General features: G+C 47.8%; 2 protein-coding genes across 5 annotated transcripts in view; one reads left to right on the forward strand and one right to left on the reverse strand.

Moving 5' to 3' along the window:
* Positions 1–17,869, forward strand: LOC310833613 (actin, alpha cardiac muscle 1-like). Of its 4 annotated transcripts, none has more exons than XM_083716254.1 (7): positions 1–16; positions 3,208–3,348; positions 7,045–7,369; positions 8,735–8,896; positions 10,195–10,386; positions 12,445–12,626; positions 13,333–17,869. In XM_083716254.1, exons 2-7 carry the CDS (start codon positions 3,220–3,222, stop codon positions 13,474–13,476), a joined length of 1,134 nt encoding a protein of 377 aa, XP_083572380.1. In that variant the 5' UTR covers positions 1–16; positions 3,208–3,219; the 3' UTR covers positions 13,477–17,869. The 4 variants fall into 4 exon arrangements, with proteins under 4 accessions (XP_083572380.1, XP_083572379.1, XP_083572381.1 ...); XM_083716253.1 differs by lacking the exon at positions 1–16 and adding an exon at positions 1,060–1,192; XM_083716255.1 differs by lacking the exons at positions 1–16; positions 3,208–3,348 and adding an exon at positions 4,800–4,858.
* Positions 14,856–25,268, reverse strand: part of NAA40 (N-alpha-acetyltransferase 40, NatD catalytic subunit) — a 15,892-nt gene continuing 5,479 nt past the window's right edge. Inside the window, exons 5-8 of the mRNA XM_083716262.1 lie at positions 24,857–25,015; positions 22,820–22,903; positions 21,224–21,301; positions 14,856–19,021 (exon numbers count right to left, since the gene is read on the reverse strand). Of these exons, the coding sequence (XP_083572388.1) occupies positions 18,880–19,021; positions 21,224–21,301; positions 22,820–22,903; positions 24,857–25,015 (463 nt within the window). The 3' untranslated portion in view covers positions 14,856–18,879. The remainder of the gene's footprint in view (positions 19,022–21,223; positions 21,302–22,819; positions 22,904–24,856; positions 25,016–25,268) is intronic.

Raw genomic sequence — 25,268 nt, forward strand, 5'->3', positions numbered from 1 at the left:
AGCATTAGGCATGCAGGTAGGAACATAGGAATCTACCTTATGCTGAGTCAGACCAGTCTAGCTCAGAATTATCTGTACTCATGGATTGGGAGTTTCAGGCAGCCCGACCTGGATATGTCATTGTGGAATGAACCCCTATTCTCCGCACAGAGCTACAATTCCCCAAGTTTCCTATGAAGACGGATTGATTGCTCAAGCACTCTGGGAATTATATCTTTCTGTGAATAGGAATACAGTGGTACCTCGGGTTAAGAACTTAGCTCATTCTGGAGGTCCGTTCTTAACCTGAAACTGTTCTTAACCCGAGGTACCACTTTAGCTAATGAGGCCTCCTGCTGCCGCCGTGCCGCTGCCGCACGATTTCTGTTCTCATCCTGAAGCAAAGTTCTTAACCCGAGGTACTATTTCTGGGTTAGTGGAGTCTGTAACCTGAAGCGCCTGTAACCTGAGGTACCACTGTAGGGAGCCTTCTCTAACTACTTTCAGCACTCCTAACAAACTACAGTTCCCAGAATTATCTGGGGGGGGGACACACACACCAGATTGTTTAAAGTGCTTTAAAACCTTTTTTAAAACAAACCTTCCCCCCTCTCTTTGGAGAGGAGGTAGAGAGCTGCTTCTGGCCCACAGGCCATGGGCTGCCCACTTGCATCTAAAAATAAGACCCCTGAGCAAAGTGCCTCCATCTCTCGCAATCTGAAGGCAGCAAATGGATCTTTACAGACTGCTCTGAATGCAAATGATTTCCTAGGTCTCTGTGTCACAGCCGTAAATGGCTGGGGAATGGTTTTTGCCATGGTTACTGCAAGCAGGGGGTCTGGACCGTCCCCCCCCGTCCCCCCACTCTTGGCCTTGCAAGTGTCTGCAAAACAGAGATGGGAGAAGGAGGGAGCGCAGACTGGTGAGGGGTGGGAGGTAAGCAGGTGGGGTCTGGCTTCCCCCAGCAGCTGAGCCATAAATGCCCATGAAAGGCACAAGTGACAGGTGGCCTGGAATGTGTCCAAATATGGAATGTATGAAACGTCCCTTTCAACCCTTGCGGGGGAAGGAGGCAGAGGGTGAGAGAGGCCGCCAGGAGCAAAGGGGAGGGGAGAAGTAAGGCCAGTGGGAGTTTAGGGGTATAAAGGACTGGACCCTGCGAGCCAAGCCTGACTGCTCTTTGCTTCCTTTCTCTGGGCTGCTGCAGGAACTGGTGAGTACCCCCAGAGCAGCCGACACCGACTGTAAGCTCTTTGGGGCAGAGACTCCGGCTGTGTACACAGCATACATTTAAAGCCTGTTCCTCCTCCCGGCCCTGCAAAGAATCCTGGGAATTGTCTACCCCTTCACAGAGCGACAATTCCCAGCACCCTTAACAAACCACAGTTCCCAGGCTTATTGGAGGTGTGGAGAAACATGCTTTGAATGTAGGCAGGGCTGGGAGAGACAGAACTGCTTGTAGGAAGATCAGAAGCTGCCTTATGTTGAGTCCATTTGTCTCAGAAGTGCCCATACTGCCTGGCAGTGGCCCTCCAGGATTTCAGGCAAGGGTCTCCCCCTGCCTTACCTGGATATGCTGGGGATTGGACGTGAGACCTTCTACATGCAAGGCAGATGCTCTGTGACGGAACTAAGGGCCTTGCTCCCCTGGAAAGTCACTGCCAGTCATAGTGAAAAGGAATAGCAGGCCAGGTATGGTCACCTCTACAAAGGATAATGCGGACCTGGGAAAATCGCAACTAAAACGGCGAGCATCTTTCCCCGTGATCATTTCTTAGTTTGTTTGTTTTTTGGGGGGATGCAAGTTAAGGGAGGATATGACTGAGAGGTGTATACAATTATGCATAGTGGGCAGAAGTTGTAGAGGGGGATGTTTTTCTGCCTCTCTTAAGACACACAACTCGTGGGCATCCCATAATTGCCACACCATGACTCTGAATGTTGGCAGATTCGGGGCAGGCAAAAGGAAGGACTTATTCACATGCCACACAGTTCAACTTTGGAATTTGGTCCCCCAAGTGATGGCCACCATCTTTGCTGGCTTAAAAAGGGGATTAGACCAATGACTGGAGAAGGGTGCCAATGGCCTCTGAATACCAACTCCTGGGAATTGCAAGCTGGGAGAGAGAGCTTGGGTCCTCTTTGCGAGTTTCCCAAAGGCATCTGCTTTGGCTGCGAGAACATAATGCTGGACTTTGTGGGTCTTTGGCCTGATCCAGCATCCAGGCTCTTCTGTTCTTCACATTCAATGCATGGCATCTCCCGTTGAAAGGATCCCAGCGGAAAACCTCTGCCTATGGCCGTGGTGAGCTGCCAGCAGCAGGAATAGGCAGCATTGCTCTAGTCTAGAATTTGGAACCAACTTTCTCCCGCCGCCGCCACTGATTGCAGCTACAGCTGTTTGGTGTGTACGCTTAAAATGTTTGCTTTCTGCCAAGCGGAAAGCTGAGGAAGCTTTCTATTTGGAAAGGCAATCTGCTTGCGTCCCGGACTGGAAAGTATCCAGATCGATTCTAGCTTTTCTGGGTTTTACCATTGTAGGGGAAACTCTATGGGCTGTCTCCAATGTTAGTCCTACTCAGAGTAGACCCATTGAAATTCATCAGCATGGCTAAGGGCTTATCTGCACTTGTCCTTCTGCTCCTGCCTGCCCCCCCCAGCTGCAATTCAGATTCCCCCCAGATTGCTATTTTGCCAGATCTATCACTAAAGAGCAGCTTTTTCCTTTGGAAAGGAGTGAGGCCGAGGGTAACCCGTGCTTTCTAGGCAGGACACCAGCAGAAGTGTGGATGAGCTCTAACTTAGGTCCATTGATTTTAATAGGTCTACTCAAAGTAGAATTTAGTTGGTTCACACCCTATGAGTTTATTCTACAAGGAGGAGGAAAACCAGGCCAAACAACCCCTTCCCCCTTCCTGAATCCTAAAGTTCACGCAGGAGAAAAGGAATCAGATGGAATCTAGGAGGGATTTCCAACCAGTGATGTATTCGCTAATTTGCTAGACCTTGCAATTTTAAAAAATATTTGAATTACGTGTTCTCATCGACTGTGTTTCATGTTTCATGTGCCGTGTTTAATGGCCCACCATTAGGTCTCAAGTTTGGGCCTTGAGATTTGCCCCACATAGATATGGCACAGAAGGACTGCTGTCAGGGGGAGAAATGAGATGAGGTCAGTGTGGGTCACTTCCAAAATGTAACCCTCGCCACCCATCTCTCATCCCTTAGTGAGCAAGCATCATGTGTGATGACGAGGAGACAACTGCCTTGGTGTGTGACAACGGCTCCGGCTTGGTGAAGGCTGGCTTTGCTGGGGACGATGCTCCCCGCGCTGTCTTCCCCTCCATCGTTGGGCGCCCAAGACACCAGGTAAGGAAGCGGTAGCTGCAAGGCTCTGTTTGGTCCCCACTTGCACTATGCATTTAAAGCAGAGCCCTACCACTTTAAAAAGTCACAACTTCCCTGCAATAATCCCCGGGGAGTTCAGTTTGTGAAGGGTGCTGAGAATTGTTAGGAGAGACCCTCTTCCCCCTTGCAGAACTACAATTCCCAGAGCTCCCTGTGAGGAGGGATTGGCTGTTAAACCGCTCTGGGAATCAGTGGCGTAGCGTGGGGGGGTGCAGGGGGGGCCGGCCGCACCGGGCGCAACATCTGGGGGTTAGGGTTAGGGGGCGCAAATCCACGGGTTAGGGGGTGCTAATTACTTGCCTTGCCCCGGGTGCTGACAACCCACGCTACGCCACTGCTGGGAATGGTAGCTTATTGTGGCATTCATGGTGATTTGTGCTTACGGTGTTATCAGGGCAGTTATACAAACGATCTTGCTTTCAATCGCATTTGTGCCTGCCAAAGTTTTGGGGAAGCCACGCTGCTTCATTTCCAATCAATACACATCCCATAACTTCCCCCTGCGATCCTGTATCTTTTTGTATCACAAAATGTACTGCGGGGAATTGTTGTTTTCCTCTTTCCTTTTGTTGTGCCTCTCCATACAGCAATAGCGCGTTATCGTTGGCCTGGATGGCAATCCTCCTTTTCCATGGAGCTCTGGGAATTGTAGCTCTGGGAGGAGAGGAGAGGGTCTCCTAAGAACTCTAGAACTCCCAGGTTTCTTTGGGGCTCGAAGCCGTGACCGTTGAAAGTGATGTGGGCAGGAGTGAAGTTTCTGGAGAGAGAAAGAAGAAGTGCTGTTTCAAACGCCACAGAGGAGGCAGCGATAGCCCCCAAATTTAGCTGGCTTTGAAAGGGGACTAGGCAAATTCATGGAGGATAACACAAGCGACGGCTCCTAACCACAATGGCTATGTTCTCCCTCCACAGTTAGGGGTCTCCTTAGCACCCTTAAGAACATGGGTAGGCAAACTAAAGCCCATGGGCCGGATCCAGCCCAATCACCTTCTCAATCCGGCCTGCGGACTGTCCAGGAATCAGCATCTTTTTACATGAGTAGAATGTGTGCTTTTATTTAAAATGCACCTCTGGGTTATTTGTGGGGCATAGGAATGTGTTCATTTTCCCCCCTTCAAAATATAGTTTGGCCCCCCACAAAGTCTGAGGGACAGTGGACTGGCCCCCTGCTGAAAAAGTTTGCTGACCTCTGCTTAAGAAGCTGCAGCTCCCAAGGTTCTTTGGAGAAAGCCATGACTCTTAACGTGGTATCTTAGCGCCTTAAATATATGTGTGAATGTGGCCCTTGAGGAAACATTGCAGACCAACTAATAAAAGCCGAATTATGTGTGGGTGGTTGAGTAGGAAAAAACACCACCACCAGAATGCACCTGCAAACCCGCCCACCCCACCCCGGTCTGGAGGTGGCCACCCTGAGGAGAGAGCAAGGATGCTGGTGGCCTTCCCTTTGGAGTCCTCCACTACCAGCCATGTATATGACCTTACAGGCAGCCTGTCAGAGATCACCCCCAGAACAGCAGGGGTCTCCCTGACAAATTCCAACCCAGGCAATTAAGAGATCATTTGCCTCTTGGCTTTTCAATGGGATCCTGTTTCCTCCTGGGGTGAAGTTACGTTCTTAAACAGCTGCTAGGCCAAAGCTTAGAAGGCAAAGAGCATTTGGGAGCCAGGGCATAAGGGTCAATGGCAAGGGGAGAAAGAGAGGCTGTCATGCCATCCAACATTTCTCCAATGAAAATAGGGATGTCCTATTCAACAATAGGAGGGACGCAGGTGGCGCTGTGGGTTAAAGCCTCAGCGCCTAGGACTTGCCGATCGAAAGGTCGGCGGTTCGAATCCCTGCGGCGGGGTGCGCTCCCGCTGCTCGGTCCCAGCGCCTGCCAACCTAGCAGTTCGAAAGCACCTCCGGGTGCAAGTAGATAAATAGGGACCGCTTACCAGCGGGAAGGTAAACGGCGTTTCCGTGTGCGGCTCTGGCTCGCCAGAGCAGCGATGTCACGCTGGCCACGTGACCCGGAAGTGTCTCCGGACAGCGCTGGCCCCTGGCCTCTTAAGTGAGATGGGCGCACAACCCCAGAGTCTGGCAAGACTGGCCCGTACGGGCAGGGGTACCTTTACCTTTACCTATTCAACAACAACTTTATTATTTATACCCCTCCTGTCTAACAGGGTTGCCCCAGCCACTCTGGTGGCATCCAATATATATAAAAAACAAAATAAATCATTAAACGTTTTTTAAAAACCTTCCCTATACAGGGCTGCCTTCAGATGTCTTCTAAAGGTTGTATAGTTACTTATTTCCTTGGCTCGGGGGTCGCATAACTCCATCCCCTCCGACATTTATGCAATGAAAATAGGGACGTCCTAAGGAAAAGCTGGACATTCCGGGATCAAATCAGAAACCAGGACACCTTCTGTAAATCCAAGACTGTCCCTGGAAAATAGGGACACTTGGAGAGTCTGCTCTCTCTCTCTCTCTCTCTCTCTCTCTCTCTCTCTCTCTCTCTCACACACACACACACACACACACACACACACAGAGAGAGAGAGAGAGAGAGAGAGGATGCTTCAAGTTTCAGACACTATGTTTATTGAGCCTACATCCTGATTTGCTTTGTACAAAGTTCCTTGGGGAGGTGTATTCTGGTAGAAAGCTGCGGTATAAATTCCAACAATAATAACAATAACTAACAATAATAATTTCAGTATTTTAGTTATCATCGAGTAACAAGGAGTTACTCAGCTGAATATGAGTGCAAGAAAAAGGACAAGAAATTATCAGTTATTTAACTTTCACTGTCATCCTAATCTTAGGTGTATAATTAATTGCTATTGCAGTAGGAACATAGAGACAAAATAAGTTGCCTTCTACAGAGCCAGACAGTTGGCCTATATAAACAGTTGTCTACACTGGCTGGTAGCAACTTTCCAGAGTTTTAGGCACGCAGTCTCTCCCGGCCCTGCCTGGAGATGCCACAGGGGAGTGACCCTGGGACCTTCTGCATGCCGAGCAGGTGTTCTGCCACTGAGCTACAGCCCTTATTATTGCCCTAGAAGGGACAAGGCACCCAAATGACTTGGCCGGCCTTGAATGCTCTGTACCCTTTTGGGCAGGGGGAAGCACCATTCCCTGCTCCCTTTAAGGGGATGATTGGGAGAACAGAATCCAGATTGGAGGGCAGTGTTTCCACCCCCCCCAAAAAAACCCCTGTGTCTATTAATTAAGCACCAGAAAGCCTAGGGAGGATTAGCTGTGGTGACCAGCACCCTTTGGGGCTGGAGGGCAGGGAGCCCAACAGTGGCTGGAGCCAGAGATGATGATGATGATAATAATAATAATAATAATAATAATAATAATAATAATAATAATTATTATTATTATTATTTATTTATACCCCGCCCATCTGGCTGAGTTTCCCCAGCCACTCTGGGCAGCTGAGCCAATTAATTCTGGTTTTGCCCCCATCCTTCTCCCCACTGCTGCATTCTACAAGGGCCACACAGGGCCACACAAGGGCCACACAGAGACTAAGGAGGCAGAGCGACCCCCTGGGCAGGACAGGTGAGGGCTGGACCGAAGGCAGGCTGGTTTGGCAACAGTCTAGCTCTCCCTAAAGGACCACCCTCTCTTGAGTCCCTGCTCTCGCTTGCTTCCAGGGCGTCATGGTGGGCATGGGTCAGAAAGACTCCTACGTGGGAGATGAGGCTCAGAGCAAGAGAGGCATCCTGACCCTGAAATACCCCATCGAGCACGGCATCATCACCAACTGGGACGACATGGAGAAGATATGGCACCACACTTTCTACAACGAGCTGCGCGTGGCCCCCGAGGAGCACCCCACCCTGCTCACCGAGGCCCCCCTCAACCCCAAAGCCAACCGGGAGAAGATGACCCAGATTATGTTTGAAACCTTCAATGTGCCTGCCATGTATGTGGCCATTCAGGCAGTGCTCTCTCTCTATGCTTCTGGCCGTACCACTGGTAAGTGTGTGTGTGTTTCGTGTGTGTGTGTGCGTGTGCTGTGGGGGGCCGAAATCAGCAAAATTGTTGATTGACCCCCCCTTGTGACCAAGAGGCAGGGGTAAACATGTTTTCAATGGATTAACAAATGGCATGAACTTGCCAGCTGCTTCCAAACCAGCTGTTTATTAAACATTGGGTAGCTTAATAAGTGGATAGGTTACAGCATTGGTAGGCAAACTAAGGCCTGGGGGCCAGATCTGGCCCAATCACCTTCTAAATCTGGCCCACGGACAGTCTGGGAATCAGTGTGTTTTTACATGAGTAGAATGTGTCCTTTTATTTAAAATGCATCTCTGGGTTATTTGTGGGGCAAAGGAATTTGTTCATTTTTCTTCAAAATATAGTCCAGCCCCCCACAAGGTCTGAGGGACAGTGGACCAGCCACCTGCTGAAAAAGGTTGCTGACCCCTGGGTTAGAGTATAGTGCTGATAATGCCAAGGTTGCAGGTTCAATTTCCGTATGGGACAGCTGCCTATTTCTGTATTGGAGAGGGCTGGATGAGATGACCCTCTGTGCCCCTTCCAACTCTATGGTTAATTCACCCTGACTTGTTTGCAGGGAGATTGTGGGCTGTTTAATGAGCAATTTACATTTGTTGCTCCTCTTGCTTTCTTCTCACATTCATTCCTTGCTCCAGCTACTTTTGCCTCTGGCCCCAAGACCTCCAGAAAGGAACGAGGTCCTCAGACTAAAAATGGTTCCTCACCTCTATGCTAGGGCAGGGGTCGCCAAACTTTTAGGACCAGCGGATACATTTCATTTGTGCCAGTCACAAAACAGTAGCTACTATGTGGGGGTGGGGGTGGGGCAAAACACAAAATGGCTGCCATGGAGAGTGTGCCATAACACAAAATTAGAGAGACCGCCACGCCTGGCAACCATGAGAAGTCAGCTATGTCCTGCTGGTCCTGATTCTGGAGATCACACAGTATTGATTTTACACACAATCACATGCACAATGCTGCTGTTTCTGTCTAACAGGAACATAGAGCATTCCTCAGTACCAGGGAAAATATACAAGGTGACCCCACCACTCTTGTTTCTTATAAATTGCTTAGAAGGCACATTTGACCCCTTTCTTTCTAAGAGGGCAAGAAAGCTCAGAGTCTGGAGCACCATGGTACTTGTGTGGGTGCTGGGTTGGCAACCCCTGCTCTAAAGTATTGTGGCAAATGTTAACTGGCAGCTATCTGGCATGCATTCACCACGTAAGGCCAGCCAGGCTAAAAGCCCTCTCCCCCAGCCAAAAGGCTGTCTTGTGGGACACCTAGCAGCTTCCTCTCTCTCCAGCTCCCTACCAACTCAGGTCTCCTCTTCTGTAGGAATTGTACTGGATTCTGGAGATGGCGTTACCCACAACGTCCCCATCTATGAGGGCTACGCCTTGCCCCATGCCATACAGCGCTTGGATCTGGCTGGCCGCGACCTCACCGACTACCTGATGAAGATCCTAACCGAGCGTGGCTATTCCTTTGTCACCACTGGTAAGAGAACTGCTATGTGGTACCGCTTTAATTCTGCAGCCAAAACTTTAATAAATATTTATTTAAAAAAATAAATTCTGCAGCCAATGTCTGCTTGAGTCTACACCCTGCACCAGCCAAGAGCATTGTTCATGCCGTTTGAAAACAAACACTGAATGCCTTAACTCTGACCCCATGTGCGCAGTGGCGTAGCATGGGTTATCAGCACCCGGGGCAAGGTAAGTAATTTGCGCCCCCTAACCCATGGATTTGCGCCCCCTAACCCGTGGATCTGCGCCCCCTAACCCGTGGATTTCCCTAACCCCCAGATGTTGCGCCCGGTGCGGCCGGCCCCCCCTGCACCCCCCACGCTACGCCACTGCATGTGCACTATACATTTAGAGCAGTATCATACCGCTTTGAACAATCATGGTTTCACCCAAAGAATCCTGGGAGGTGTAGTTTGTTAAGGATGCTGAGAGTTATTAGGAGACCCCTATCGTCCTCACAGAGCCCCAGTTCCCAGAGTGGTTTAAACAGTCAATCCCTCCTCCCAGGGAACCCTGGGAATTGTAGCTCTCTGAGAGGAACAGGAATATAATGAATTGAAAAAGATGTTTAAAATAACGTTTGTAAAAAACAACAACCCAGAACTTTTCCTTTTTTGGGAACTATAGAGACAGAACTACGCAAACTGTATAGAAATTTATTCATGTATGCGACTATGACGGCAAGAATGTTACTTGCCCAAAAATGGAAAGAAGAATTCATCCCAGCAAATGAAGAATGGATACGGAATATGCAGAAATGGCGAAACTTACTAGGGGAAAGAAAGTTAACAAACTTTTTATAAAAGAGTGGAAATGGTTTATGGAATATTTACAAACAAACTGTAAACAGATAAGAACATTGGCAGGATTATTGAAATAACCTGCAGTTTTATCAGAGTATATCTTTAAAGTACATGAATAAATGAGCAAATTAAGTTAATTTGGATATGCCGAAAATATTAAAAATAAATTTAAGGAACCACAGGAAGAGGGGGAAGGAAGTCAAGCTTTGAAATGTTAAAATGATTGTAAAATTATTGAAATGTATAAAACTGAAAATCATAAAAAAATGAATCTCCTGGCGCTTCTCAGCACCCATAACAAAATGCAGCTCCTGGGGTTCTTTGTGGTGGGGCCACGACTGTTCAAAGCGGTATGATAGTGCTTTCAATCTTGAGTGCAGATGGAGCCTACAGCTGAGTGACAGAACCAGTTCTTCCAAGCTGTGGGCTTCCTCTAACAGATCAAATCCTTCCTGCCTCCCCGCAGCTGAACGGGAGATTGTGCGTGACATCAAGGAGAAGCTGGGCTACGTGGCTTTGGACTTTGAGAATGAGATGGCCACCGCTGCTTCCTCCTCCTCCCTGGAGAAGAGCTACGAGCTGCCTGATGGGCAAGTCATCACCATTGGCAACGAGCGTTTCCGGTGCCCAGAGACCCTCTTCCAACCCTCGTTTATTGGTGAGAAACAGTGGGAGCACAGGAGACCTCTCTAGCAGAGACGTATGCCCCACAGCTCCTATTATGCCAGACCATTGGCTCTGGTGGCTGTGGCTGAAGGGCGTTGGGGGTCTAACAGCATTTAGAGGGCCCACAGACTGACCCAACCATGGGGCTTGTTCTGGAAGAGTGAGGGGTTTGGAGTACCTGAGAAGTCAGCTGCGGCCATAGGTGAGGGATGGGAAGCTTCTGCAAATGTCATCAAGCAGAGGCTTGCTGGCTGGGGCGGCAATTGAGAGATGTGTGAGGGGTTAAGGCATGTCAGCGGCAAAAAGGTCAGTCTTCTCCTTTGAGACCGCTCAGAAATGTCACACTGGTTTTACTGATGGCGAAAACGTTTACTGACACACGTCAGGAAGTGCAGGGAGCTCAGGGTGGGCGTCTCGATGATACCAGCCTTGACCAGAGAGAGGGGTATCAGGTAGACACATTCCACTTACGGATTAGGGCCGAGGCTTTGGCAGCGGGTGGAGAGGAACAGCTGATCGCGCCAGGACAGGGCTCTTCGATGCTCTTTTTTCTACCCCAAAAATAGGCAGGGAAGCGGCAAAATTCCAGGATAGTATCCTCCTTCTCCTAAATGGAGGGGGAAGCATGACCTCCTGCTAAGCAGCTGCTGTAACTTGAGGCCATCACAAAATCCTTTGACTTTTGCCCTTGGCGAAGGATTCTTCTCTGTGGGTCTCCTCGCTTTAAAAGATATCCCAGCCCTTCTTTCTTCAAACTCCTTCCGGCCTTGCAGCACCAGGTGCAGAAGAGATTGCAGGATGTACCCGGGACTAGCATGACAAAGCAGCAGTATGGGCTGTTTCACCTTATTAAAATCAAATTTGGAAGATACTGTGTTCTGTCTCTAGCCCTAATGGGAGCTCACAAGGCCCGGAGGAGCCGGAAAAATAAATAAAATTTGCTTAAAACTAGGCAACTTAGCAATTGCCCTTATAAAGGCACTTCATGGGAGGTCTTGCTTTTTCCTGTTTGTTTTCTACTAGGCTAGCTCTCTCTGCTTCTCCTCTGCTGACAGCCTCCACGGTTTCTGTTCTGGCTGTGGAGGCCAGGCTGATCCATCCCTCCTCCACTAGCCTGTTCACTTGCACAGAATTACTTGTCGCCTGTGGTGACCAGGCATGGTAGTTAAATGCAAGGCTGAGCAAGATTGGCTCTCAGAATGAATACAACCACGCCTGTAACGTGCAGAATTATCATTAATTGCCAGCCCTTCACCCTGAGGTCCCAGGCCAGTTTACAGCAATTTACAACGCAACAATGTTTTGTTGTTTAGTCGTGTCCGACTCTTTGTGACCCCATGGAGCAGAACACGCCAGGCACTCCTGTCTTCCACGGCCTCCCGCAGTTTGGTCAGACTCATGCTGGTAGCTTCCAGAACACTATCCAACCATCTCGTCCTCTGTCGTCCCCTTCTCCTTGTGCCTTCAATCTTTCCCAACATCAGGGTCTTTTCCAGGGAGTCTTCTCTTCTCATGAGGTGGCCAAAGTATTGGAGCCTCAGCTTCAGGATCTGTCCTTCCAGTGAGCACTCAGGGCTGAGTTCCTTAATAATGGATAGGTTTGATCTTCTTGCAGTCCATGGGATCTCAAGAGTCTCCTCCAGCACCATAATTCAAAAGCATCAATTCTTCAGCGATCAGCCTTCTTTATGATCCAGCTCTGACTTCCATACAACACTACTGATGTATGGCACCCAAGAAGGACAGGTCATAGTGGAGAGTTTTGACCAAACGTGATCCACCTGGAGCAGGAATCGGCAAGCCACTCCAGTATCCTGCCAATAAAACTCCATGGACAAAGACAAAAACGCAACATTAAAAACAGTTTAAGGCAACTTGGTATCACAAAAAACAAGGTGGTTCCTGAAAATACACAAAGGTCAGGGTAAAGATGTACCTCTGCTTAAGGATACATCCTTTTGTGCCAAATATAGTCAATTAGCATTAAATTAGCCATACATCCTGCTCCCCAGATTTTGCAATCTTGCTCTTTTTTTTTTTTTTAACCCAGGCATGGAGTCTGCAGGCATCCACGAAACCACCTACAACTCCATCATGAAGTGTGACATCGACATCCGTAAGGACCTGTATGCCAACAATGTGCTCTCTGGCGGCACCACCATGTACCCTGGCATCGCTGACCGTATGCAGAAGGAAATCACCGCCTTGGCACCCAGCACCATGAAGATCAAGGTGAGACTGGAAAATACACAGCAGAATTATTAACATTTGGCATTCCATTCCAACAGATAGGTAAGAGGAAAGCTGTGATAGATTCAGAAGTTACTGGGGTGTTTGTGTGTGTGTGTGAGGGCAACCAAGATGATCAAGGGTCTGGAAACTAAGCCTGTGAGGAGCACTTGAAGGAGCTGGGTATGTTTAGCCTGGAAAAGAAGAGACTGAGAGGAGATATGATAGCTATCTTCAAATAAGGGCTGTCACATGGAGGAGGGAGCATGCTTGTTTTCTCCCTGTATTTAGAAACCTCCAAGGAATAAGAGTCCACCACCTCTCGTAGGAGTCTGTTCCACTGCTGAGCAGCTCTTACTGTCAGAAAGTTTTTCCAAATGCTTAGTCGGAATCTCCTTTCTTGCAACTTGAAGCTATTGGTTTGAGTCTACCCTCCTCTGCACACCTTCCAGCTTGTCAACATCCTTCTTAAATTGTAGTGCCCAGATGATCCCCTTGTTGGTTCTCCCACCTTTTGGGAAATTGTCGGCGATGCAATGGAGGAATTTCTCAGACCTTACACTCTTGGCAGAGTTTGAGTCCCAACAGATATTGAGGAAGTTGGAATCCCCCCCCCCCATTACTATTTCTCTCCTTTTTGAATGTTTGGTAATCTGCACTAGTAAGGCATCATCCACCCCTGGTTAACTTTCTCACTTGCTCCCTTTAGATCATTGCTCCTCCGGAGCGGAAGTACTCTGTGTGGATCGGCGGCTCCATTTTGGCTTCCCTCTCCACCTTCCAGCAGATGTGGATCAGCAAGCAAGAGTATGATGAAGCCGGGCCATCCATTGTCCACAGGAAGTGCTTCTAAAACGTCTCTTCCTTACCCTCCCTGGCTTCTCCATTTCAGGTTCCAGTTGCTGTCCCTTCCTCCCAGATTTCATGGTGGTGCTTGTGCCATTGGCTCATGCTGCAAGAGCCATTCCTCCTCTTGACTGCCCACCTAACCCCAGCGCTGAGAGGTCTACTCATGAGTATAATGGAAAAAGATATTTGCAGAAGGCTCTTCTGCTCCTCAGGGTCTTATTTCCATGGAATCATCCCTTCTGCAACACCACATATGGTGCTAGTGTCCCAAGTTTGAGTATTTGTCATTACTCCCTCTTTTCTCTCTCCTTCCTGAAACCTTAAAGAATAAAGCAGTTTTACAGTAGAATACTGTGGCTCAGAGTCTTCTGGGGCATTCACAAGACTGGCCCAAGATGTTTTCCTACTTGAGGTGAAGCAGCAAATGGGCTGGTCCTGTCAAGGCACATAGTACCAAAGGTCAGTCATAAGAAGGGCGCTGCTGGATCAGGCCAATGGCCTATCTATTCCAGCAATGAGCTTTATGGCTGACCAGGAATTAGAACCTTTGGCTTCCAGCTCCAACACTTGAACCGCTACACCAGGGATTCCCAAACTGTGGTCTGTGTGCTTCATTCAGGAGGTCTGTGGCATTGCTGTGGCCTCGTGGTTGAAGAAAGGAGATAGCACATCCATCGCATTCAATATGTATACAGTACTGATTTGCAAAGGTATTTTTATTGCTCCTCTGCTTACCTATATTACATTTTACTGCATTACGTGGAATACGTGTATTACATTCTATGGAATTCAAACTGCAATACACTAAAAGACAAGAAAGGAAGGAAGCAATGAAACTGCAGTTGAGAATCGTACAGTATCTAGCACAGCACATGAAACTTGATGCAACGGGCAGAAAACCATTTAAGTGGTGCCTAGAACTGGACGCAGTACACCAGATGGGGTTCTGGCCAAGGCAGAATAAAGTGCACTATTGCACCCCTTGATCCGGACACTATACTTCTGTTGATGCAGCCTAGAATTGCATTAGCTTTTTTTGCTGCGGCATCACACTGTCGACTCGCATTCAGCTTCTGGTCTGCTAAGGCCTGTCTCATCTCAGCTGAGAGTTCCACAGAGTTGGGACCACAATACTGAATGCACAGCTTCTGAGCTGGGCATCTGAGCCACTAACAGTCTTCCCTGAATATCACAGTGATCAAGGGGGAATATAAAGGAATCAAGTGGTCTTTAATGGCCTTTCCTCCTTGGGAAAGGATGGAAACTGCTCTGATGGTTGAATTAATGAGCGCTTATTAAAAAAAAACCATAGGGGGAAGGGCCAGGTTGCTTCCAAACATCCCAGGATTTGCACACTTGAGACATTTGAGAAATACACACAGCTAGAGACTGAAGAAAATGTTTATTTTCAAACATATGAATAAAACAAATACCAAAATTAAAAAGTCAGCTTGTTCCCTTTGATTCTGGTGAAAATATTTGCCAAGAAATGTAATTACCATAGAAAATTATTCTAAAAACGTTTGGGGGGGGACAACCCCCCCCAAAAAAAACACAAAATAAAGAGGGCAAATGAAGAGGGCAAAAAGGACACTAGATACATAGAAGTATACAGTGCAGAGTTTACAACTTAATATTACAAAGCATGCCAGATTTTTTTTTGGGGGGGGGGCGGAGGGAGGAAATAAAAATACAAGTGAGAGTTAGCCACACTCTTGATACTTTGGAATACGGAAAGAGATTCACGTATAAGGTAACAAAAACAAAAGGTTAATATAGCAAACTGCAATTATCAATGGATTTTTCCTATAGGGAGGTAATATCCAGAGAACTGTTAGCTTATCTACTGTTCAAAAAGTCCAAAAGAGCTAGAAGCTTCGTAGACTGTCCCTAGCATATCAAACAAAACAAAAATGAACACAATAGCAACTTTCCCATGTTAATAATTTAAAAAAAGCAACAGGGTGGCTTATCTTAGGAACATGGTTGTTTTTTAAACAAAAAAAGGGGATTGTTTTGTGTTAAATGAGGCCCATTTGTTTCTACATCCTGCTACAGGCAATTAAGTGAGACCAGGATGACATGGTCATGCCAAAGAGTGAAGTTGACTCCACAAACTTTCAGGGGGAACAGTGCTAAGATGAGTAGATGCCCCATCCAAGAGAGGGGATCAGAATAGCTCTCTTTGCCTTGGTCCTGCTCACAATGGAACAGATTAGATTAAAGACAGCCATGCAAGGCTGAATTCTGCGTCTCTTGTTGCCCTAGGCCAGGGCGGCATGTTCCTGCACAAACAGGAGAGTGCATTAAAGAGCCTCCTACTGCCACATGGGAGAAAGAAAAAGCAGCAAGTGCTCAAAATTGTGTGCTACCCCCAGCAAAGTGAGCGCCCCTTCAGTTAGGGCACCCAGCCTGCCTGAGTAGTCTATCCTCCCCCACAGGTGGCATTTGGACCCCCTACCACAACTTCATTTTTTCATCACCTTGTATCTAGAAGGCACACATTTCCTGGGAGGTGAGAAGTGGCAGTGCCACATCCCAAAACCGCTGCACAGCAGGACTAGAGGTCCTCCATGTGTTACTGGACTACCAGCCCCGACCAGTGACCATGCATACCTGGGGCTGTTGGGAGTTGGAGTCCAACCAAATCCAGAGGGCCACATGCTCCTCATCCCTGCCATAGAGTCTGTGGCACACTGCTGCCTATTCTGTAGCTGTAGCTGCCCCTTGATAAATGAGAGGTTGCAGAACAGGCACCAAGCCCATGAAGAGGTCTCCTGGCTGAGTCTCCATCACTTCCAGAAAGGGAGAGGGAGATGCCTGTTAGACTGACTGAAAACAGTGCTTGCAATGCTCTCAAGTTATCACTGGTCCATGAGCCTTTCCTGACAACTGAAAGCAAAGCGAGTTTCTCAAGGGGGAAGGGGTGCAAACTAAGAAACAGTCTGAGACTTGCAGCTTGCCTGTCTGTCTCACCATGCAGGCACTCTTGTCCCTGTCAATTCTGCAGCCAGGAGTGAGAAGACACAGTGATGAGATCCACTTGTACCCCGCCTGCAGATCAATCTTGGAAAATCTGATCCCCAGATGCTCACAATGTTGGCCATCGTTGCTCCAGCCCTGAATGATTCTGCAGCCTGAATGATCCACATGCACACACAAAAGCCTGCATGCAACTCACTCCTTGGCTGTAGACAATGCATTTCTACAAAAATCTAAGTATGAACTTGTGGAGTTACGATCCAATTTCCAAGAGAGGAAAAACCACTAGCAATCTATCTATTTGGTAGGATGCAATTCAAGTAGCAGGGCAATTTTTAATTCTTAAAAAAGAGGCTTGGGGCCAGAGAAAGCCAGCATGGTGTTCTCCAGATGCTGCTGAATGATCCTCCCTGATTGTAGGTCATGCTGGCTGTGGCTGATGGGAGGTGGAGTCCAGCAACATCTGGGGGAGGGGCACTCACACTGGTCACCCCGAGTTCAGGCATTTAAAGGCTGAAGAGTAGCAGCACCCATTTTGCATCCCTTCAGAGGGAACCAGAAAAAGGCAAAGAGGCACACTCTGAGACAGAAGTGAGGTCCTGAGGTTGTGCGGCTGGTGCGAGAGGCTCCATTTTGGGCAAAGGGGAGTTATGGGATAGATCACTTGCACCACCAGCATTGCTACAGCAGAGGAGGACCAACACTGGAAAATACTACCCAGGCAGTTGTCAGCAGGGCCTGGTGGAGCATGCAACGACAGAACTTGGGACGCACAAAAGCTATTGGCGGTTGCCTGGCAACCAACAGCCACTCTCCTCCCAAAACTGCTGCTATGTTGCAGCCTAGATCACTAAGGAAGCCTGGTGGGAAGAGCAGGGCCAGGCCAGTGATTGACAGTTGCAGCAGGAGGACCTGGCTGGTCAATTCTTAACACCTCAAATGAAGCTTGTACACACCAACACACCTCATAGAGGCAAGAAGGGAGTAAGATGTCATTTCTGCACAGCATGTCATAAAGATGGGAAAATGACACTACACTGTGTTAAAAAGCTGCAACTCAAGATAATTAACTGAAGGCAAAGGCTGTCCCTTCTGATGATGAAGCATCAATGCAAACCCAAGGCATTCAAGAACCTCTTTAAAGAAAAACCCAAACCAGAACATCCTCGCTTCATAATATACAGCAGGGATGAGGAACCTATAGTTTTCAAGATGGGTGTTTGGGCTCCAGTTCTCATCCTCCCCAACCACTGCCCATGCTGGCTGGGGCTGATGGGAGCTGGAAACCAATAGCAGCTGGAGGGGCACAGGTTACTCACCCCGCTACACAGGATTCAGAAATGCCAGAGCTGCCTGTTTCCTAAAGACTCAAAAGGGTGTAGGGCCCTGAACAACCAAAAATGTTAATAGCATTTTTTTTTGGAGGGGGGTGGGAATCTCTTGCACGCTTCCTTCAACTCAGCCTTTTGGACACAGGAATAGCAAATTCAGTTATCATTGCTTCAAACTCTTGCACGTTTTCTCCAGGTGGTGTGTCTGTGCGCAGAAAGTCACCTGTGTAGGTCACTGATAGCTTGATTTGGCTTCTAAGGTCCTCTAAGGACACAGTCATACGGGACTCGCCAGCAGCAAACTGCACAAGCAGTACATCTGCATCAATATTTCCCCCACCCCCCACGTATAAACAAAAGGGAAGTGCTCCAGGCATGATCAATGCAGAACATTAATCAGGGTATGATTCTAAAACCTGTACAAATCTTTTCTCCTCCTCTCCCCCCATCTACCAAAAAACAACAGGTGGCTGCAACATACACCCAGGAGAAATCCAAGCAACAGGATGGAGTCAGGCAAGGTTTCCCCAGGTAGCCCATGCAGGGGACCACATCCAATTAGATACACATTGCAGTTTTGTGGCAAAACAGCAGTCCAATGTAACGACCGAAGAAAGGAGAGGCACAGATCAATGCAGGTGAGGAAAGGTCACGTTTCTAGATCTGCTACTCCAATAAGGTTTCTGTAAAACTCACTCCCTGCACCTCTTCAGCTTGGAGGGAGAGAGCTATCCCCACCATTCACTTGGGGAATTAACTATTTCTTCACTGCAGCAGCATGGGCTTAACAAATAAGCAAGCAAACCCTGCTGCCCAGATTCATGCCTTCGGATCAAGACTGTAAGTATGCAAGATCTAGCACTAGGTCTGAGACTTAGGCATGACTTTGGTTCCCAGAGACTCCCGTACGGAGGAAGATCTTCCATCCTGGGATTCAGGATGCAATAAAGGAGTCTTGTTTGTCCTGGCTTGGGGGTGTACCAAGAAATGGAGGAAGTGGGGAGGTGGGGGGCAGGATCAGGCAATGGAAACCAAAGAGAAAGTCAGGGTTGTGTGGAGAGAGCTGGGTTCTTTCTCAGGAGTGAAGGACAACCTCAATGGCAGCAGCCTCCGCAGTGACCACCCAGGTGAGCGTGCTGGCTCTCGCCAAACTTTGTTCTCCGGCTGAGGATCTCGTAAGAGCAGTCATCCCCGCAGCAGCCAGACATGCTGGGTGAGGTATCATCGATTTCAAACCTGCAGGGGCAGAAGTAGTTGTAGTGAAGGAGGAGGAGAGGAGATAGAGGAAAGTGTCAGGTGGCATTTGCATCAATGCTTAAAATGCAGCCACATCTGTGCAACTGGAGCTGGCCTGGCCCCTTGGTGTGGTCTCCACAAGCAACTGATCGCATGAAGAGTCTGTTTGTAGAAACAGGGCAGCATCAGAAGAAAAGAAAATATGTGAGGAAAGCCCTGCTGACCAGACCAAAGGCCCAGGTTCCTTGTTTTACAGTAACCAAGCAGATGTCCCAAAGGGGAGCCTGTGATCTGGATCAGAAAACAACAGCAACTCTCCCCACTTGCGGTCCCCAACAAAAGATTTTCATAGGCATACTGCCTCTGACAGTGGAGGGAAGACTGTGACTAATAGCCTTATATTCCATGAATTGCTCTTATTCCATGAATTGCTCTAGTCCCGTTTCAAAGCTTTCCAAGTTGCTCCAGGCCAGCAGAGTATCTTGTGGGAAGCTGTAGTTATTGGGTAGCTTGTGCTATTGTTGGAACAGTGCCTGCCGCCCGTGGCCTAAGAAAGGTGTGGGGAACCTCGGACCTGCAAGGCCTCCTCTCCTGGCCTCATCTCCACCCAGCAGTTAGACTGGTGGGGGGTTAGCCTTCTACTGGAACCAGTGGGAGCTTTCTTTCCATTGTTGAAGGGGGAAAGGAAGCAGGAAAAATGGATGATCTGCCTGGAGATTGTAGCTGGGAAGGGAAGGACTAGGTGTGTGGATGTATAGGATATACCGTATTTTTCGCTCTATAACACGCACCTGACCATAACACGCACATCGTTTTTAGAGGAGGAAAACAAGGGGAAAAACATTCTGAATGAAATAGTGGATGTATCATTTTTGTGCTTCATGCTGTGGCCACAGACATGTGATCTGATGGTGAATTTGGGGTGACCCAATGCAAAAATCCTGAGAATCCCTGTGGATCCATGCTTTGTAACCACGTTTTTGCACCATTGCAGCCCCAGGCAACAGTGGGTGTGTGATTTTGGGGGGGCAGGCTGTAGCCATGGACATGCTATGTGCTCTAATGGTGAATTTGGGCTGACCCAATGCAAAGATCCTGAGGATCCATGTGGATCCATGCTTTGTAACCACATTTTTGCACCATTGCAGCCCCAGGCAACAGTGGATGCGTGATTTTTGGGGGGCAGGCTGTAGCCATGGACATGCTATGTGATCTGATGGTGAGTTTAGGGTGACCCAATGCAAAGATCCTGAGGATCCATGTGGATCCGTGCTTTGTAACCACGTTTTAAGTTGGGAGGGAAGGAAAAATATAGAAGGGACAAGGAGCACGAGAGGGGTGTGCGGAGAAGCAGCTGGCTAAGAATGCAGGAGAGGGGTTTAAAGGGGGGCGGGAAGGAAGGCAAAAGTCCACCCACCCACTCAAGCCAGCCCTCTCTCTCTCTCTCTCTCTCTCTCTCATCTGCATGTTTTCCGCTGCCTGCCGAGTCCCCAGACGCAGCAGCAGCAGCAGCAGCAGTACCGGAGCAGGGACACTCTGCTTTCCTCTCTACTTGCCTGGAGGGAGGGGTTGCCTGGAGGGGAGGGGATTTCACTGCTCTTTGTTCCGTCTGAGCAAACAGCAACCGAAACAGAACAGGGTGGGCAGTAAGACCCTGAGGCAGAATGCAGGAAAACAGCAGCCTCTTCTCCTCCGTGAAGGCGCAATATGATTTTTGCCTGATTTTTGCCATGCACTTGGGACAAACGGCTCCAGGGACCACACATTCGCTCTATAACACGCACAGACATTTCCCCTTACTTTTTAGGAGAAAAAATCTGCGTGTTATAGAGGGAAAAATACGGTATATGGCGTACCCACTTTGCTGTGGCCCCACCCACCTCTGGCATGTGGTCTCCCAGAAGGTTAGCCATCAAGGAATACTGTTCTGAAAAGGGCTCTGTGCCCTTTGCTCAGAGAGGGACAGGGAACCACTGGCCCTCTACATTTTGTTGGACTCCAACTCCCATCAGCCCCAGCCAGCATGGCCAGAGATCAGGGATGATGAGTCCAGGAACATCTGAAGGGCCACATGCTCCCCATCCCTGGCCAAAGAGAGTCAAATAGCCAACTATCACAAGGGTAGGAGAGGGGCATCTCCCCAAACCCATCTTCTTCTGGTCTCTACTTCAAGGAGCAAAAAAGAAGTAAATGAAGTCTTACTGTAACGCTTCTCTGAAGAACTGGTAGGCCCCATGATTGTGTTTAAATACTGTTAACATGACTTTCTTCATCTGTGTACTAAGAGCCAGGGAGAAGATAAGGTCAGCTTGGTATGAGGTCACAAGAAAGAAAGCAAAATCCAAACAAAGCTCATTGCACTTTCACAGTAGTCTAATTTAAATTAGTTCCAATCCCATGTAAAAATTGAAATTATCAAATAAATACACACACGTGTCTGTATATTTGGGGATGGCCATCTTCTCTTAACCCAAAGTTTGAAAGTGCATTTGGTATAGAATTGGATCCTCCAGACAACTGCCAAGTTTTAGCAGAGCTAACACAGTACTAATTAAAACATTAATCTAATGACTGTACCCAATGATGGTCTACTCTGAGTAGGGCTCATTCAAAAGAATGGACTTGATCAACTTTGGTTTACTCATTTCAGTGTGCCTACTCACAGTAGGACTTCACTGGATACAACCCTAGGTTTTAAAATCCAGACATTTTCAAAGAGCACAGCAAGCTAGCTAGCACGACAGCAGTTTATAGCTGCATGTTCATCTGGGAGCAATTATCTTGCGTGCTCACACACTTGTTATGTGCAAATCAGATGATGTCGATGATTATATTAAAGCAAGATTGGAGCCTAGGGATGGGAAATCTGTGGTCCTGCAGATGTTGTTGAACTCCAACTCCCATAATCTCTGATGGGGCTGATGGGAGCTGGAGTCCAGCAACATTTGGAGGGCCACAGGTTTCCCTATCCCAACACTAGTCTTTACAACTACCAAAGGAAGCTCAAAAAGGTGTCAGAACGGATTGTTGAAGATTTAGGGAAGGGTGCTGCTCAGAAATTTCTCTCTTCACCCAAGGTCTTCAGAAGGCTCCAGTTCTGGTCCACGCTAAATTCTTTGCAGTGTGCTTTTTATTTTATTTTAATGCAAGCAAAATAAAAAATGCCTAACTTGATACACAAAACCTGCAGAGGGTTGTATACAATGCTAGTTCTACACAGAGTAGATCCACTGAAGTTAATAGACAGGAGTAATTTAGGATCATGAATTTCAGCTGGGTAGAATTTAGTTGGATATGGTTAAGAGGTTAAAAACAGAACCATCTGAATTCACACTGGCCTGGTTCATACAACAGCACAGCAAGTTCAAACCATGGCTTACCAGGAACTGTGCAGGCTCCCTGAGCAGTGCTCACAGCTGCTTTTCTTCTCCCCAGTCGTTTTGAGCACAAACCCTGGCAACAGCTCAAGGTTAAGCTCTCTCCTCTCACTAAGCTTGAGTCGCAGTTCAGATAACACTAAGCCAAACCTTGGAGTGGCAGTAAAAAAAGAGCAGGGACAAGCAAAGCAGCAGCAAGCTTATGTCTGGAAACCTGCATGCTTGCATGAACCTGGTAATCCATAGCTAGGGTGGGCATGCAACCCAGGCCATTCTATGTCAATCCTTGGTATCAAGATATTCAGGGTTTTTTTTAATGGGGAGAGATTAGCGACTCCAAGTGGGCATGTTTAGGACTGCAGCTTCAGACAGCTAGAGAGAATTGTAATTCAGAGGAAGAGGAAAAAAATAGTGCACTTACCTGTTCGCCACGAGCTGTAGGATCTGTATGAGAAATTTGCCAAGACCTTTCCTTCTCACTTTGCTTTCCAGCTGTACTTCGTAGCTGAGGAGTTGAGGAAAGGGTGAGCTTCAACATGCTATTAAAGAACATCCAGGCCTTGAAATCCTTCCACAAACATCGCTGCCCTGAGCTGGAAAATCCCACCCCCATTCAGTCTTTCCCCACAGCTTCAGATGACATAATGGATGCAAATGGCTTTCAAACTCTCAGAGGAAAAGGAAAATAGAACTATATAAGCACTAAACAATGATTATTTAAGCCACAACTGATTTGTAATGTTGCATTCACCCCTTCTCTTCCACCACTTTGGCAGCTGCAAGAACACAGCCCTTCAGATTTTGCACCTGGAATAAACACAGCAGTTTACACACATAAATCATAACAGCAAATCTGTGCGGATTTTCATGGAAGAGAAGGCTTTGAAAGCCATGCTTCATAGTTGGGAGGCAATGTCTTTCTGAATACCAGTTTCGGGAAACCACGGGGCAGAAAGGTGCTCTTGCACTCGAGTCTTGCTTGTGGGCTTCCCATGGGAATCGTTGGCCACTGTGAGAACAGGAAGCTGGACTAGATGGACCACTGACTTGATTCAGCAGGACTGTTCTTTATGTGCTTCTGTTCAGAACATAGGAAGCTGTCTTATACTAGGCAAGGCTACACCAGAAGCTGTCCAAGGCAGAGAAAGGTGTCTCCCGTCACCTGCTACCTGACCTTGAAGCTGGAAGATGCTGGGGACTGAATGCATCATATGGTCATCCACAACCAGATGACCGCCAGGCATTTTTTAATACAACTCTCACTAGGCCCAACCAGTGTGACAAGTGATGTAGGGTGATAGGAGCTGTAGTCCAACAACATCTAAAGGGAAGCAGCATGGAGAAGGATGGTATATATCAAGCTTGGAGTTATCAGCATCCTCAGGGAAACCCAAGGTTTTTTTAGGAGTCTTTAGGGACAAGTTTAAGAGACTAAAATGAATAAATCCCCAAACAGCTGAATGAGGATCAAGTAGCCAAGGAACATAGGAATGTTGGATGGATGGGTGCAGAATGGAAAGGAACAACCTGAAAGAGGGCATGGCTGGCCTGCACACTGAACAAGAGCACTCCACACTTTAACTTTTTTTGTGTGGGACATTACTGCAGTCAACCCAACAATTTGTGCTTTGCCAGATGGGAACGTGAAGGAGCTGAGGCTCACAGGGCTTTCCTGTAAAATTTGCTACAGAAAACTCTGTGAGATTTCTTCCTTTGTCTGCCTTTGACAGGAAGCTTTAACACTATGTACTTCCTTCCTCCTTGGGGCAGACTCCTCTTTCTTCATTATGCTTCCAAGCTGGCCACACGTACATGTCTGAACTCTGCACTCACCATTTTTGAACTTACATTTTGTGCTTTTGTAACTCAGATGGTAGTTTTGCTGATGATCTTGCTACTGTCACTGATGATTCAAAACCTAGATTATGTAACTAATTACTACATTCATTTCTTCACAAAACAATGTGTGTGTGATTGTTATTTTAAGAGGGGGCGCAAAAGGGTAGGTAATTCCAGGGAAAATACAGCCCGCCTTAAAGCATTCTGGATTATTGTTTCAAGAAGTTAAATCAATCTTGTCTTAGCTTCCAAGTTTAAGCTGCAAAGTATGGTACTGTGCTGATCTCACTAATGGGAGCAAGGAAGCAGTAATAACTAAACAATATATTCCCTCCTAGTGTTTAAATCCATTCTTACATTTTGTGTGTCAGTTATCGAAACAGTAGTGATTTACACAATAAAGGAAGCTTTCTGTCCCCAATTATATAGCTGGGCTGATACAGGATATCAATAAGCTTCCACTTCCCACATCCCCCTTCCTGTACCCTGCAAAATTTTGTAGCAGGTTTGACTTGTGTGCATCCTTCCACTCTGCTATGATCCACCTGGCCCTCCCCAATTGCAGAATCTGAGGGCAGATTCTGAAAATAAATATGAACGTGCCAAGCAGGAGACGTACCAATAGAGGACCTCATCCCCGCACTCCACATCAAAGCGGAAGTGTGAGAAAGCCACGGGAAGGGAGCCATCATCCAGAGCGATTAGGTACCAAGCACGGTCATCTGACATCTCATCTCGTTTCTCCCGGTCTTTCCAGCCCCACTCGCTCTGCTCATACCTGCGGAGAGGAAGAGAGAATAAAAACCAATCGCTTCACACCCTCTCCTTAGGGGAGAGCTCAGCCACCTGGAGGTAGTACTCACCATAAGAAGCAGCCTGCATTGCTGCCTAGGAGAGGGAGGGAATCTCTTGGGTACCGGAGCACATTCGGGACCCGTTCCCCTTCTCCACCTGGGCTTTGAGCAGCACCTCTGGATGGCTACCTAACAAACTCTGCAAAGCGGACCCAACTCTATTAGCCATCAGAGGGG

Source organism: Podarcis gaigeae (genome assembly GCF_964106915.1).
Source record: "Podarcis gaigeae genome assembly, chromosome: 16".
In the NCBI taxonomy this organism is placed as follows: Eukaryota; Metazoa; Chordata; class Lepidosauria; order Squamata; family Lacertidae; genus Podarcis; species Podarcis gaigeae.

Coding starts and splice junctions, on each gene's coding strand:
- LOC310833613 (XM_083716254.1), top strand. CDS start 3,220: ATGTGTGATGACGAGGAGACAACTGCCTTGGTGTGTGACAACGGCTCC. Junction 7,370..8,734: donor TGCTTCTGGCCGTACCACTG/GTAAGTGTGTGT, acceptor CCTCTTCTGTAG/GAATTGTACTGGATTCTGGA. Junction 12,627..13,332: donor CCAGCACCATGAAGATCAAG/GTGAGACTGGAA, acceptor TGCTCCCTTTAG/ATCATTGCTCCTCCGGAGCG.